This window comes from Oncorhynchus masou, chromosome 28 (genome assembly GCF_036934945.1).
Source record: "Oncorhynchus masou masou isolate Uvic2021 chromosome 28, UVic_Omas_1.1, whole genome shotgun sequence".
In the NCBI taxonomy this organism is placed as follows: domain Eukaryota; kingdom Metazoa; phylum Chordata; class Actinopteri; order Salmoniformes; family Salmonidae; genus Oncorhynchus; species Oncorhynchus masou.
This window is the reverse complement of record NC_088239.1, coordinates 46493757-46508290: the sequence shown is the minus strand read 5'-3', so window position 1 is coordinate 46508290 and position 14534 is coordinate 46493757. Positions and strand designations below refer to the sequence as shown.

The following is a 14534-nucleotide window of genomic DNA, read 5'->3' as shown; positions in this document are numbered from 1 at the left end:
ACAACCTCTACTGTCTCTAAGCCCTGAGCACCACTGACCCAGTTACAGACCTAAAAGCACCACTGACCCAGTTACAGACAACCTCTACTGTCTCTAAGCCCTGAGCCACTGACCCAGTTACAGACCTAAAACCTCTACAACCTCTACTGTCTCTAAGCCCTGAGCACCACTGACCCAGTTACAGACCTAAAACCTCTACAACCTCTACTGTCTCTAAGCCCTGAGCACCACTGACCCAGTTACAGACCTAAAACCTCTACAACCTCTACTGTCTCTAAGCCCTGAGCACCACTGACCCAGTTACAGACCTTTAACCTCTACAACCTCTACTGTCTCTAAGAGCACCACTGACCCAGTTACAGACCTAAAACCCACTGACCCTGACCCTGAGCACCACTGACCCAATTACAGACCTTTAACCTCTACAATCTCTACTGTCTCTAAGCCCTGAGCACCACTGGCCCAGTTACAGACCTAAAACCTCTACAACCTCTACTGTCTCTAAGCCCTGAGCACCACTGACCCAGTTACAGACCTAAAACCTCTAGAACCTCTACTGTCTCTAAGTCCTGAGCACCACTGACCCAGTTACAGACCTAAAACCTTTACAACCTCTACTGTCTCTAAGCCCTGAGCACCACTGACCCAGTTACAGATAACCTCTGTCTTTAAACCCCAGGTGCTATCCAGGCTCCAACTCAGTCCATCGCAGCACAGGGCTGCGTCAAGCCTGTCTAATGATTCATCCTTCCTCTTCCTCTTCCCTTCTCCAACCCCCCGCTCTCAGTGGTGCTACCAGGGGGAGTGTGTGATATTTGGGACGTGGCCCCAGAGTGTGGACGGAGGCTGGGGTCCCTGGTCGTCGTGGGGGGAGTGCAGCAGGACCTGTGGAGGGGGAGTCTCTTCCTCCATGAGACATTGTGACAGCCCAGCGTAAGTAGGCAAAGTAAGCCACAACAACATCCAGGTCCCCACCTACAGGTGTGTGTGTGTGTGTGTTTCTGTGTGTGTGTGTCTGTGTGTCTGTGTGTGTGTGTGTGTGTGTGTGTGTGTGTGTGTGTGTGTGTGTGTGTGTGTGTGTGTGTGTGTGTGTGTGTGTGTGTGTGTGTGGTGTATGGTGTGTGTGTGTGTGTGTGTGTGTGTGTGTGTGTGTGTGTGTGTGTGTGTCTGTGTCTGTGCGTGTGTGTGTCTGTGCGCACTTTGTGTATGTGTGCGTGCGTGCGTGTGTGTGAGTGTGAGTGTCTGTGCGTGTGTGTGTGTGTGTCTGTGTGTCTGTGTGTGTGTGTGTGTGTGCGTGCGTGTGTCTGTGCGTGTGTGTGTATGTGTGTGTGTGTGTGTCTGTGTGTGTGCGTGTGTATGTGTCTGTGCGAGTGTGTGTGTGTGTGTGTGTCTGTGTCTGTGCGTGTGTGTGTCTGTGCGCGTGCGTGTGTATGTGTGTGTGCGCATGTGTGAGTGTGAGTGTCTGTGCGTGTGTGTGTGTGTCTGTGCACGTGCCAGCAGGTTGCTTCAGTCCAGCCTTCTAGTAGACCGACTGACAGTAAAGTGCTGGTCCAACCAGGTGAAAGAGCAGCCGTCGCTCCTGTGTCTGTTATAAGCCTGTTTCTCTGACGGATAGACACACTGTTTCCATCCAGACTGTACGGAGCTCCCACTGTTAGTCCTCCCCCTCTCCCTCTCTCTCTAGCCCTCTCTCTCTAGCACTCTCTCTCTCTCTCTCTCTCCCTCTCTAGCCCCCCCCCTTCTCTCTCTCTCTAGCCCTCTCTCTCTCTCCCTCTCTAGCGCTCTCTCTCTCTCTAGCCCTCTCTCTAGCCCTCTCTCTCACTCTCTCCCTCTCTTGCCCTCTCTCTCTCTCCCTCTCTCGCCCTCTCTCTCTCTCTCTCTCTGTCTCTCTTGCCCTCTCTAGCCCTCTCTCTCTCTCTAGCCCTCTCTCTCTCTCCATCTCTAGCCCTCTCTCTCTCTCTCTAGCCCTCTCTCTCTCTTTCTCTCTCTAGCCCTCTCTCTCTCTCTCTCTCTAGCCCTCTCTCTCTCTCTAGCTTTCTCTCTCTAGCCCTCTCTCTCTCTCTCTAGCCCTCTCCAAGTTAGATTTTCAGCGGTGGCGCTTGCGGAAGCGTCTGCATTCACACTCTCTTTTCAGACAGTGGAGAGAGGGAGGGAGGGTAGAAGGGAAGAGAGAGGGGGAAAGAAGGAGAGACGGATGGAGGGAGGGTAGGGTAATGCGGAACACCTGTGTAAGGTGATCGGAGCCCCACAGACCCTGGGTACTGTAACACACAGACACACACACACACACACACACACACACACACACACACACACACACACACACACACACACACACACACACACACACACACACACGGTACTGTAGCAAGGAGGTGGAACACAGAATCCAGACTGGGCTGGAAAACATTCATTATCCTGGCGGGCTGCTCTGGTCGGTAGGTAGTCAGATGGAGAGAGTGAGAGGGCGAGACTTCCCAACTGTGAGGACGACAGCAGGCCAACTCGTGTACTGTAACAAACCAGTGAGGAGCCGTGCCGGTGCTAGACATTTAGCTCTAATAGGCCGCAGTCTGGTGGGACTCCAAATGTCAAGCTGCTCTCTACAGCTGGAAGGACAGACAGGATGGAGTGACCTAGGGACAACAGTCACACCCAATACACATGCATGGAGATTCCTCGCTCAGGGAGAAGGTAACCATTAGACTGAGCACCCTGTTGTTATGTCACCTACAAAGGACCTATGCTATGGTCCTTTGTACATCAGCTGGTAGAGCACGCTAGTGGACTCCACTCCCGGGACTAAACACATGTCACATGTTTACAGCATGACTGTCGCTGTCGACTAAAGCGTCTGCTTAATGGCATATATATATATTCGATCTCACACCCTATACTCTACCTGGGGAAGACTGTGTGTGTGTGTGTGTGTGTGTGTGTGTGTGTGTGTGTGTGTGTGTGTGTGTGTGTGTGTGTGTGTGTGTGTGTGTGTGTGTGTGTGTGTGTGTGTGTGTGTGTGTGTGTGTGTGTGTGTGTGTGTGTGTGTGTGTGTGTGTGTGTGTGTGTGTGTGTGTGTGTGTGTGTGTATTCTGACTGTGGTTCTCCCCTCTGTACTGTACTGCAGCACAGGGTGGAGGGCTGCACTGCCTGACAGAGTGTAAACTGCCTCATCAATCTCTTTTATTCCTCCCTTCTCTTGTTTCTCTTCTCTCTTTCAGGCCTTCTGGAGGAGGGAAGTACTGTCTCGGAGAGAGGAAGCGCTACAGATCGTGTAACACAGACGTGAGTTCACGCGTTCCCTTTATTTTTATTCCGCTCTCTCTCTCTCTCTCTCTCTCTCTCTCTCTCTCTCTCCTCTCTCTCCTCTCTCTCTCTGTCTCTCTCTTCTCTCTCTCTCTGTCTGTCTCTCTCTCACTCTCTCCCTCTCTCTCTCTCTCACTCTCTCTCTCTCTCACTCTCTCTCTCACTCTCTCTCCCCCATTCCTCTCTCTCATTCCTGTAAGGTCGTAGAGCAATACCAGCAAACCAAAATTGGTTCCGTGAATGTTCCCAGAACGTTCGTTAGGTTGCGGCAAAAGTTCTCATAACACAAAGACGGTGTTATGAGATGATTATATAATGTTTGTATAAAGCATTCGGCTGATGATGCAAGAACGTTCCTCGAACACAGGTAATCTGTTATTCAAAGGTTCCCAGAATGTTTCATTAGGTTGTGGGAACAGTCTGGTGGGAACGTCGTCGGGACATCACTAAAGATATGTTCCTAAAACACAAAAACTGTCCAGTTGTGCGGACAATTCTTCACCTTTAAACTATATAAGAAAAAAACTATTCTCAATTTCAATCAAAACACATACAAATGCATACAATACCCATTCTGAAAAATTATTATACATAATAAATATACAAAAACGAATTCAGTTTCAATGTAATAATCTTTTATTGATTTAAAGGTCCCATGCAGCCGTTTTTATCTCAATATCAAATCATTTCTCGGTGACAATATAGTACCTTACTGTTTGTACTTACCGCATTGTTTTCAATTAAAATGGTCCCCAGAAGAAACGCAATCGAAAGAGCAAAATCATAAATTGTGTTCTGTACCCTGATTGATCATATGATACACAAGGTCACGGCTATGCCCGGGCGGCCCAGAGGGTTAATGATCTGGCTGCATGTCCGAAAGATTGTTCAATCCCACATATTCCTTCATCAAATCAAATCAAGCTTTATTTATGCTGCACATTTCAGACATGGAATGAAACGCAATGTGCTTCCGCAGGAAGGAGAACCAAACGATGAAAAAACAACTAAAATAAAAGCTGAAATGTTTACTACACAAAAAAACAAGACAAAAAAATAAAAATAAAAAAATTATGTAAAGTGAACAACTAAAAAGCAACCTAAGGAAAAGCCAAGCGAAAAAGGTGTGTTTTAAGATCTCTTTTCAAAATGTCCACAGTTTCAGTCCCCCTTCAGGTTCTCTGGCAGGCTATTCCCGAAGGCTGGAGGAATAGTAACTAAAGGCTGTCTATCCATGCCTCTTGGTCCTAGGCTTTGGGATAGTTAAAAGGCCAGTGCCAGAGGACCTGAGGGACCTACAGAGGACATCACTTAAAAGCATGACTGACATGTGTTGGGGTGCAAAACCAACAGAATAATCGATATTCTATAACCTGTGTAATGCGTGCTCTCCGTCTGGTCTTGGTCAGTATCCGTACTGCAGCATTCTGCATGTTTTGCAGTTGACCAGCAGCTTTCTTGGGTAGACCAGATGGGAGAGCACTACAGTAGTCAAGCCTGCTTGTAATAAAAGCGTGGATGATTCTCTCTGTATCGTCCTGAGAGAGAAACGGCCGCACCGTGGCAAAGTTCCTCAGGTGGTAAAAAAGCTATTTTGGTCACATTCCCAATGTGTTCCGAATCTAAAATAACACCTTCTTTTTTAACCTGGTGTGTTGTCTTTACTGCCCGTCAATTCAAATGTGCGGCTCATTCTCTCTCTGTGTTTTGGCTCCGACAGTAAGTACCTCGGTCTTGTCTTGTTTTAGCTGGAGGAAGTTGTGAGCTATCCAAGTATTTAAATCACTAATACCGTCTAATAATTGATCCGTGGAGCTAAAAATCCTCTGGTGACATGTAAAGTTGTGTATCGTCTGCATGGCAGTGAAAATCAATGCTGTGATTTCTGATAACGCTGCCAAGGGGTAACATACACTACCTGTCAAAAGTTTGGACACACCTACTCATTCCTGGGTTTTTCTTTATTTTTTTATATATTTTTTTAACATTGTAGAATAATTGTGAAGACATCAAAACTATGAAATAATACATATGGAATCATTTAGTAACTAAAAAAAGTGTTAAATAAATCTAAATATATTTTAGATTCTTCAAAGTTGTCACCATTTGCCTTGAACACAGCTTTGCACACTCTTGGCATTCTCTCAACCATTTTCACCTGGAATGCTTTTCCAAGCTTTTCCAACTTGAAGGAGTTCCCACATATGCTGAACACTTGATGGCTGCTTTTCCTTCACTCTGTGGTCGTACTCTTCCCAAACCATCTCAATTGGGTTGAGGTCGGGTGATTGTGGAGGCCAGGTCATCTGATGCAGCACTCCATCACTTTCTTCTTGGTCAAATAGCCCTTACAAAGCCTGGAGGTGTGTTGGGTCATAGTGCCACTAACCCAAACCAGATGGGATGGCATAGCAATGCAGAATGCTGTGGTAGCCATGCTGGTTAAGTGTGCCTTGAATAAATCACAGACAGTGTCACCAGCAAAGCACCCCCACACCATCACACCTCCTCCATGTTTGACGGTGGGAACCACACATGCGGAGATCATCCGTTCGCCTATTCTGCATCTCACAAAGACACAGTGGTTGGAAACAAAAATCACAAATTTGGACTCATCAGACCAAAGGACAGATTTCCACCGGTCTAATGTCCATTGCTCATGTTTCTTGGCCCAAGAAAGTCTCTTCTTCTTATTGGTGTCCTTTAGTAGTGGTTTCTTTGCAGCAATTTGACCATGAAGGCCTGATTCACGCAGTCTCCTCTGAACTCTGTGAAGCATTTATTTGTGCTGCATTTTGTGAGGCTGTTAACTCTAATAAACGTATCCTCTGCAGCAGAGGTAACTCTGGGTCTTTCTTTCCTGTGGCGGTCCTTATAGGAGACAGTTTCATCATAGCACTTGATGGGTTTTGCGACTGCGCTGGACAAAGCGTTCAAAGTTCTTGACATTTTCCGGATTGACTGACCTTCATGTCTTAAAGTAATGATGAACTGTCGTTTCTCTTTAATTATTTGAGCTGTGCTTGCCATAATATGGACTTGGTATCTTACCAAATAGGGCTATCTTCTGTATACCACCCCTACCTTGTCACAACACAACTGATTAGGTCAAACACATTAAGAATGAAAGAAATTCCACATATGAACATTTAACAAGGCACACTTGTTAATTTAAATGCATTCACTATTATTGTACAATGTAGAAAATGGGTAGGTGTGTCCAAACGTTTGACTGGTACTGTATATAAACTGAACAGTACCAGACCCAAAATCGAACCTTGTGGAACGCCACATGTGATATGTTCACCAAGGGTGACAAAAAAAACTCTCAATCTGTTTAATAGGTCCTAAAACAATTTAGAATTGGACCCGGAGAGGCCAACCAACCTCTACAGTCTGTCCAGAAGGACATCAATGTCAACAGTGTCGAATGCAGCACTTAAATCTATGAGTGCAAGGACAGAGAGCTGTTTGGCATCTGTGTTGACTCTAAGATCATTTACCACTTTAAATAAGGCTGTCTCTGTGCTGTAGTGGGCACGAAAACCAGATTGGAATTTTTCAAAAGTACAGTTGGCACTTATAGTAGTTTAGTTGTTTGAACACCAATCTCTCCAGAATTTTGCTTAAGAATGAAAGGTTGGAGATTGGCCGAGAATTGCTGAGAGCTGAGCAAATCTAGATCACTTTTCTTCAGAAGGGGTTTCACCGTAGCAGTTTTTAGTGCAGTGGGCAAAATAGTGATTAACAATAGAGTGCAATTAAATACTGTTGTGAAGAAGGTGGTGGGGATAGGATGGAGAAGAGCAGGTAGAAGACTTAAGTTGTGATAACACTTTTCTGAGCATGTCTGTGTCAACCAGGGAAAATCAATCCCATAGTGCCTTTGTGTGGTAGACTAGGGCACATAGCATCAAACTTCCTTCTCATTAGGTCTTCTTGACTGATACCCAGCCTAATGTTGGTTGTCTTAGCTCTGAAATATGCCGCAAACTCATCGCATTTAGATGTGGAGGAAAGTTCACACAGGTTTGCGGGGGGTGGGATTTATCAGGCCATCAATGGTCGAGGAGAGCACTGTCTAGTTATTCTGAGTATTAATGATCAAGTTAGAAAAAGGAGTCTGTCTGGCATTCATAATTGCCCTGTTATGTATGCCAAGTTGCTCTCTCAGAATATCTCGCAGAATATCAAAATGGACGTTCAACTTTGACTTTCTCCGCTTCCGCTCTGCCTGTCAGCAATTTCTCTTTCATTTATACGTTTCCTCACTCATTCAAGGGGCTCTCTGTTTGGATGTGGCCTTTCTAAACCTCACTGGAGTTATGGCATCAATGGTTGCCATTAATTTGTGATTAACGTTATCAACTAGATCATCACAAGAGGAAGGCAGAATAGGTGGTGGAGTATTGTTCATACACTCAATAAAATCTGTAGCAACTTCAGAGGTAAGATAGTTTTTCTTAATAATGTGTTCAGTATTACCCTGTGCTAAGGGCAACAAGGTAGTAAAAAATACACAGTGGTGATCAGATAAAGCAACATCAACAATAGAAAATGTGTCAATAGAAAGCCCCTTGGTAATAACCAGGTCCAGTGTATGGCTGTGCTTATGAGTGTGCCCAGTGACATGTTGGATAAAGTCCATAAAGCTCAAAAGATTCATAAAGTCATTGGCCTTGGAGTCAGTCTCTATGTCAACATGAATATTAAAATCGCCCAGCACAATGATCTAATCACAGTTCTCAAGGACAATAGCCAATAGCCTATACAGGGTTATGGCCATCACTTGTGGCTGACATTTAAACAGTATAGCATGATGCTCAAAAACCCTGTATAGTCGCCAAACAAAATGTCCTTACAGCTGAGAGCATTAGTAAAAAATAGAGGCTGTCCCCCCACCTTTTTTCCCTTTTCTGATAGAGTATAAAAAGCTGTAGTCCGAGGGGGAGGCTTCAATAAGATCGGCACTACAATCTGATGACAGCTATGTTTCAGTGAGAAACATGGAATCATTTTAACGCTCAGTAATGAGGTCAATCACGAGAAAGGTTTTACTTGTGATTGCTCTAACATTTAAAAGATCCATATTCATTGAGTGTGGGCCACTCTGCCCCTGGGGCGTCTGCCTCAAGGTAACCAATGGAATAACAACCAAATTATTACAACCACATTTTCTTACAGTCTCCAATCTATCAGAATGGTCGGAGATAACAGTTTGTATGAACTCACAAGAAGGAGGAGTTAAAGGAACATACAGTGCCTTGCGAAAGTATTCTGCCCCCTTGAACTTTGCGACCTTTTGCCACATTTCAGGCTTCAAACATAAAGATATAAAACTGTATTTTTTTGTGAAGAATCAACAACAAGTGGGACACAATCATGAAGTGGAACGACATTTATTGGATATTTCAAACTTTTTTAACAAATCAAAAACTGAAAAATTGGGCGTGCAAAATTATTCAGCCCCCTTAAGTTAATACTTTGTAGCGCCACCTTTTGCTGCGATTACAGCTGTAAGTCGCTTGGGGTATGTCTCTATCAGTTTTGCACATCGAGAGACTGAAATTTTTACCCATTCCTCCTTGCAAAACAGCTCGAGCTCAGTGAGGTTGGATGGAGAGCATTTGTGAACAGCAGTTTTCAGTTCTTTCCACAGATTCTCGATTGGATTCAGGTCTGGACTTTGACTTGGCCATTCTAACACCTGGATATGTTTATTTTTGAACCATTCCATTGTAGATTTTGCTTTATGTTTTGGATCATTGTCTTGTTGGAAGACAAATCTCCGTCCCAGTCTCAGGTCTTTTGCAGACTCCATCAGGTTTTCTTCCAGAATGGTCCTGTATTTGTCTACATCCATCTTCCCATCAATTTTAACCATCTTCCCTGTCCCTGCTGAAGAAAAGCAGGCCCAAACCATGATGCTGCCACCACCATGTTTGACAGTGGGGATGGTGGGGTCAGGGTGATGAGCTGTGTTGCTTTTACGCCAAACATAACGTTTTGCATTGTTGCCAAAAAGTTCAATTTTGGTTTCATCTGACCAGAGCACCTTCTACCACATGTTTGGTGTGTCTCCCAGGTGGCCTGTGTGCAAGTTCTTGTGCAAATTAATAACATAAGTTTATCTCAATGCTTTGTTATATACCCTTTGTTGGCAATGACAGAGGTCAAAAGTTTTCTGTAAGTTTTCACAAGGTTTTCACACACTGTTGCTGGTATTTTGGCCCATTCCTCCATGCAGATCTCCTCTAGAGCAGTGATGTTTTGGGGCTGTTGCTGGGCAACACGGACTTTCAACTCCCTCCAAAGATTTTCTATGGGGTTGAGATCTGGAGACTGGCTAGGCCACTCCAGGACCTTGAAATGCTTCTTACGAAGCCACTCCTTCGTTGCCCAGGCGGTGTGTTTGGGATCATTGTCATGCTGAAAGACCCAGCCATGTTTCATCTTCAATGCCCTTGCTGATGGAAGGAGGTTTTCATTCAAAATCTCACTATACATGGCCCCATTCATTCTTTCCTTTACACGGATCAGTCGTCCTGGTCCCTTTGCAGAAAAACAGCCCAAAAGCATGATCTTTCCACCCCCATGCTTCACAGTAGGTATGGTGTTCTTTGGATGCAACTCAGCATTCTTTGTCCTCCAAACACGACGATTTGAGTTTTTAACAAAAAGTTCTATTTTGGTTTCATCTGACCATATGACATTCTCCCAATCTTCTTCTGGATCATCCAAATGCTCTCTAGCAAACTTCAGACGGGCCTGGACATGTACTGGCTTAAGCAGGGGGACACGTCTGGCACTGCAGGATTTGAGTCCCTGGCGGCGTAGTGTGTTACTGATGGTAGGCTTTGTTACTTTGGTCCCAGCTCACTGCAGGTCATTCACTAAGTCCCCCCGTGTGGTTCTGGGATTTTTGCTATCATTTTGACCCCACGGGGTGAGATCTTGCGTGGAGCCCCAGATCGAGGGAGATTATCAGTGGTCTTGTATGTCTTCCATTTCCTAATAATTGCTCCCACAGTTGATTTCTTCAAACCAAGCTGCTTACCTATTGCAGATTCAGTCTTCCCTGCCTGGTGCAGGTCTACAATTTTGTTTCTGGTGTCCTTTGACAGCTCTTTGGTCTTGGCCATAGTGGAGTTTGGAGTGTGACTGTTTGATGTTGTGGACAGGTGTCTTTTATACTGGTAACAAGTTCAAACAGGTGCCATTAATACAGGTAACGAGTGGAGGACAGAGGAGCCTCTTAAAGAAGTTGTTACAGGTCTGTGAGAACCAGAAATCTAGTTTGTTTGTAGGTGACCAAATACTTATTTTCCACCATAATTTGCAAATAAATTCATTAAAATCCTACAATGTGATTTTCTGGATTTTTTGTCTGTCATAGTTGAAGTGTACCTATGATGAAAATTACAGGCCTCTCTCATCTTTTTAAGTGGGAGAACTTGCACAATTGGTGGCTGACTAAATACTTTTTTGCCCCACAGTAAGTATTCACACCCCTGAGTCAATACCTGTTAGAATCAACCTTGGCAGCGATTACAGTTGAGTCTTTCTGGATAAGTCTCTAAGAGCTTTGCACACCTGGATTGTACAATATTTGCCCATTATTCTTTTGAAATTCTTCAAGCTCTCTCAAGTTGGTTGTTGATCATTGCTAGACAGCCATTTTCATGTCTTGTCATTGATTTTCAAGCTGATTTAAGTTAAAACTGTAACTAGGCCACTCAAGAACATTCAATGTCATCTTGGTAAGCAATTTGCTCCTAAACAGAACACTTTGTATTCAGGACCTAAAGTTAATTTCTTTGCCACATTTTTTGCAGTTTTACAAACAGGAAGCATGTTTTGGAATATGTATATTCTGTTCTGGCTTCATTCTTTTCACTCTGTCATTTAGGTCAGTATTGTGGAGTAACTACAATATTGTTGTAACTGTTTTAAAGTCACCACTGATTGGCCTCATTGTGAAATCCCTGAGTGGTTTCCTTCCACTCCGGCGACTGAGTTAGGAAGGGCGCCTGTGTCTTCGTAGTGACTGGGTGTATTGATACACCATTCCAAAGTGTAATTAATAACATCACCATGCTCAAAGAGATATTCAATGCCTTCTTTTTTCATTTTTACCCATCTACCAGTTAGGGTGGGCCGTATCCAGATTTTCATATTGTCATACCGTCCTTCTCTCACCTCAGGATTTACGGTATTACCAGTTAAATACACAAGTAGGCGCCAAAAAAAAAGTCTATTACCAGAATGCTAACAAAATAAATAATAGCGAATTTACATGGAGGTTGCTAGCGAAATATGCTAACGACTGCAAATGAAAATAAATGAATTGCAATCTGGCTCATAAAGTTATACATATGTAGGAGCTACCGAATGTCTTTTTTTGTTGAGTTTGGAATGTGAACGAGAGTCATTGTGCAAATTAACAATGTTTTGACTCATGCAGTACTGGCTCTCCAGTACTGGCTCTGTGAACTGTGGAGTCTGGAGTTGCTAGGGCAACCGGCCTGCCTGCTCTGCAGGTAGAATAGGGGGGAGAATAGGGGGGAGGAGCAAACAGACTGAGAATGGATAGGAGAAAAAACGTAAGGAAATCAAGATAGCAGTGGCAGCTGTACAAATAACTCATCCAAAGGGCTTTGCCTTCTCAAACATGGCAGAATTCAAACGTAATATGCTGCCCCCGTCACCGTATTAATTCAACCACTTACTTAGATAGCAAGTTAAACTGAAGGTCTTGTTAATAACGTATAATTCTGCGTTTTTCACGCAGGTCGGAAAATATAAAACTCCTAAAGAATATCTTGTTGTGTTTTGTAAACACAAGTCTAACATGCTTAATTTTGTAAGTTCTGCTCGGCATCAGACTAATATTGTGCTTCAGTTGCACTTATAAACTCGGATGAGAATTCAGGAAGGGACATGTATATCTGCAGACAGCGCTCCGACTGATGTGTAACTTACTTCATCCGATACCTTACTTGGTGTAGCCAGACTATGTTTCTCAGGTAAAATCCAAGACAAACTTTAAGCAAAACATTAGGACATGTAGCTGGCTCCATTCTTTCTATGACAGGCCTAAACATTAGAAATATCATGGCCATGCATCATTTTTTTACAAAAAAAGATCTTGCTTTTTCATTGTAAGCTCATTTACTTGTGCAGCTGCCAGCCAAATAGCATTGCATTTTATTTGATTGGACCTTTATTTAACTAGGCAAGTCAGTTAAGAACAAATTCTTATTTACAATGACCCCAGCTAAACCTTAACCCGGACGACGCTGGGCCAATTGTGCGCTGCCCACTTCTGCTGTCATCTCATGAAAATGAAGCTATTTTATGTCGAATGTGTTGCACTAATGTATTTTCTGGAAAGGAAAACTATAGTTGCCTGCCCTTGATCACTCTATTAAAGGAAAAAAGAACACGGTTGACTTTCAATATAAAACGTGACCCCTGTCAATACACAGTTGGTTTCACCTGCTCATGCTTTCTCCTTTTGTGCTATTTACAAACAAACATGTGACTGTGCTGGGGAACTGAGTAAGCTTTATATAATGTGACAGGTGAAATAAGAACACAATCTGCTTTATCTCCTAACACATTGCACAAGTTGACTGCAGGTATTTACTTAAAATATAGCTACAAATATTAAAATGTATAGGAAAAACTTCAAAGAAATAGTTTCAATGGTATTGACGGAATTGAAATATTCTTCCCTGGCTATTTCCAAATACGCCGGTATACGGTATATACTGTATACTGCCCAAGCCGACTACCAATAGATGCCCTTTGTGAGGCATTGTAAACCTCCCTGGTCTTTAAGGTTGAATCTGTGTTTGAAATTCACCGCTCGATTGATGGACTTTACAGATAATTGTATGTGTGGGGTTAGGACTGTGGCGTTCACAACATTTTGTCAGCCGGTGATTGTCAAACAAAGAACTGTCGGTCTCACGGTAATTGACAGTTAATTACCATAAACACATTTAGCATCTCCATTTCCATGCCAGGTAGGCTATACTCTTGTTGTAAAGAAAAGCAATGTGCTTAATTTGAGGAAAGTTGAGAAATAAATATAGTAGACCTAGCCTATAGAAAGCTGATGGGATCCTCCTCTTTTTAATAGAAGCCATCACTCTGTTTTCGCACGCAAATGCATAATATATAGAAATGTTGCGCAACATGAGCTCATGGGCTTTCATGAAGTGTTTGGTTAGATTTGAGAATACATTTGCATTGATGTCAGACTGATTAGAGGGACAATAGAGTGCTGAGTACCAGGCAGTTAGCAAGTTTGGTGGGCTACTAATGACCATCAGCAGCGTCAGAGCTTGGAGAAGCCTAATTACCATGACTAAACAGTCATGTGGTCATGTGGACTGCCTTCATGACTCGTGACCACCGGTGTGGCGATAATAAGGTCACTATAACAGCCCTATGTGGGGTACAGAGGTGAGGTAGTCCTTCAAAAATCATGGTGAACACTATGCAACTTATTATGTGACAGGTTAAGCAAATCTTTACTCCTGAACTTACTTAGGCCTGCCATAACTAATGGGTTGAATACTTCTTGAAAAGTTTGTGGTCAAATGCACATCCTTAAAACATAGGTGCCGGGTTACTGAAGAACACTAGGAAAGAACAAGAAGGACTGCACACGGTTAAAGCTCCCAATTCACCGCTTTATTGACAGCGTTTCAATCCAAAACCTGATGCAAATCCGTTGGGTGAATTGTAAAAATATAATTCCACTTTGACATTATGGGGTATTGTGTGTCGGCCAGTGACACAAAATCTCAAATGAATCCATTTTTATCTGTAACACAACAACATTTGGAAAGGTTTAAGGGGTGTGAATGCTTTGTGAAGGCCCTGTATGTCTTGTAAAGTACCCACACTGTTCCCACAGCCGAATGAAATGTTCTGGAAACCTTTCAAAAACTCAGAAAGACTGTTTTGTCAATATTCCTGCGACATCCAAGGAACGTTTTGTGCACACTGATTTTGTGCAAACATTATCTGAATGTCATCACAACTGGACAGTTTTTTTTTGGGGGGGGGAACATATCTTTTGCGATGACCCCACAATGTTCCCACCGTACTGTTCCCACAACCTAATGAAACATTTTGAGAACCTTTAAAGAACAGACAAAAATTGTTCTAGGAAGGATCTTGTCATATCTGGTAAACTTTTTTTTGCACCCTAAAAT

General features: G+C 43.4%; 1 protein-coding gene across 1 annotated transcript in view; it reads left to right on the top strand.

Annotated features, from left to right (window-relative positions):
* Positions 1 to 14534, top strand: part of LOC135517686 (A disintegrin and metalloproteinase with thrombospondin motifs 6-like) — a 121766-nt gene that overhangs the window by 75251 nt on the left and 31981 nt on the right. The window contains exons 13-14 of the mRNA XM_064942200.1: positions 788 to 933; positions 3219 to 3282. Coding sequence (XP_064798272.1) covers positions 788 to 933; positions 3219 to 3282 — 210 coding nt within the window. The remainder of the gene's footprint in view (positions 1 to 787; positions 934 to 3218; positions 3283 to 14534) is intronic.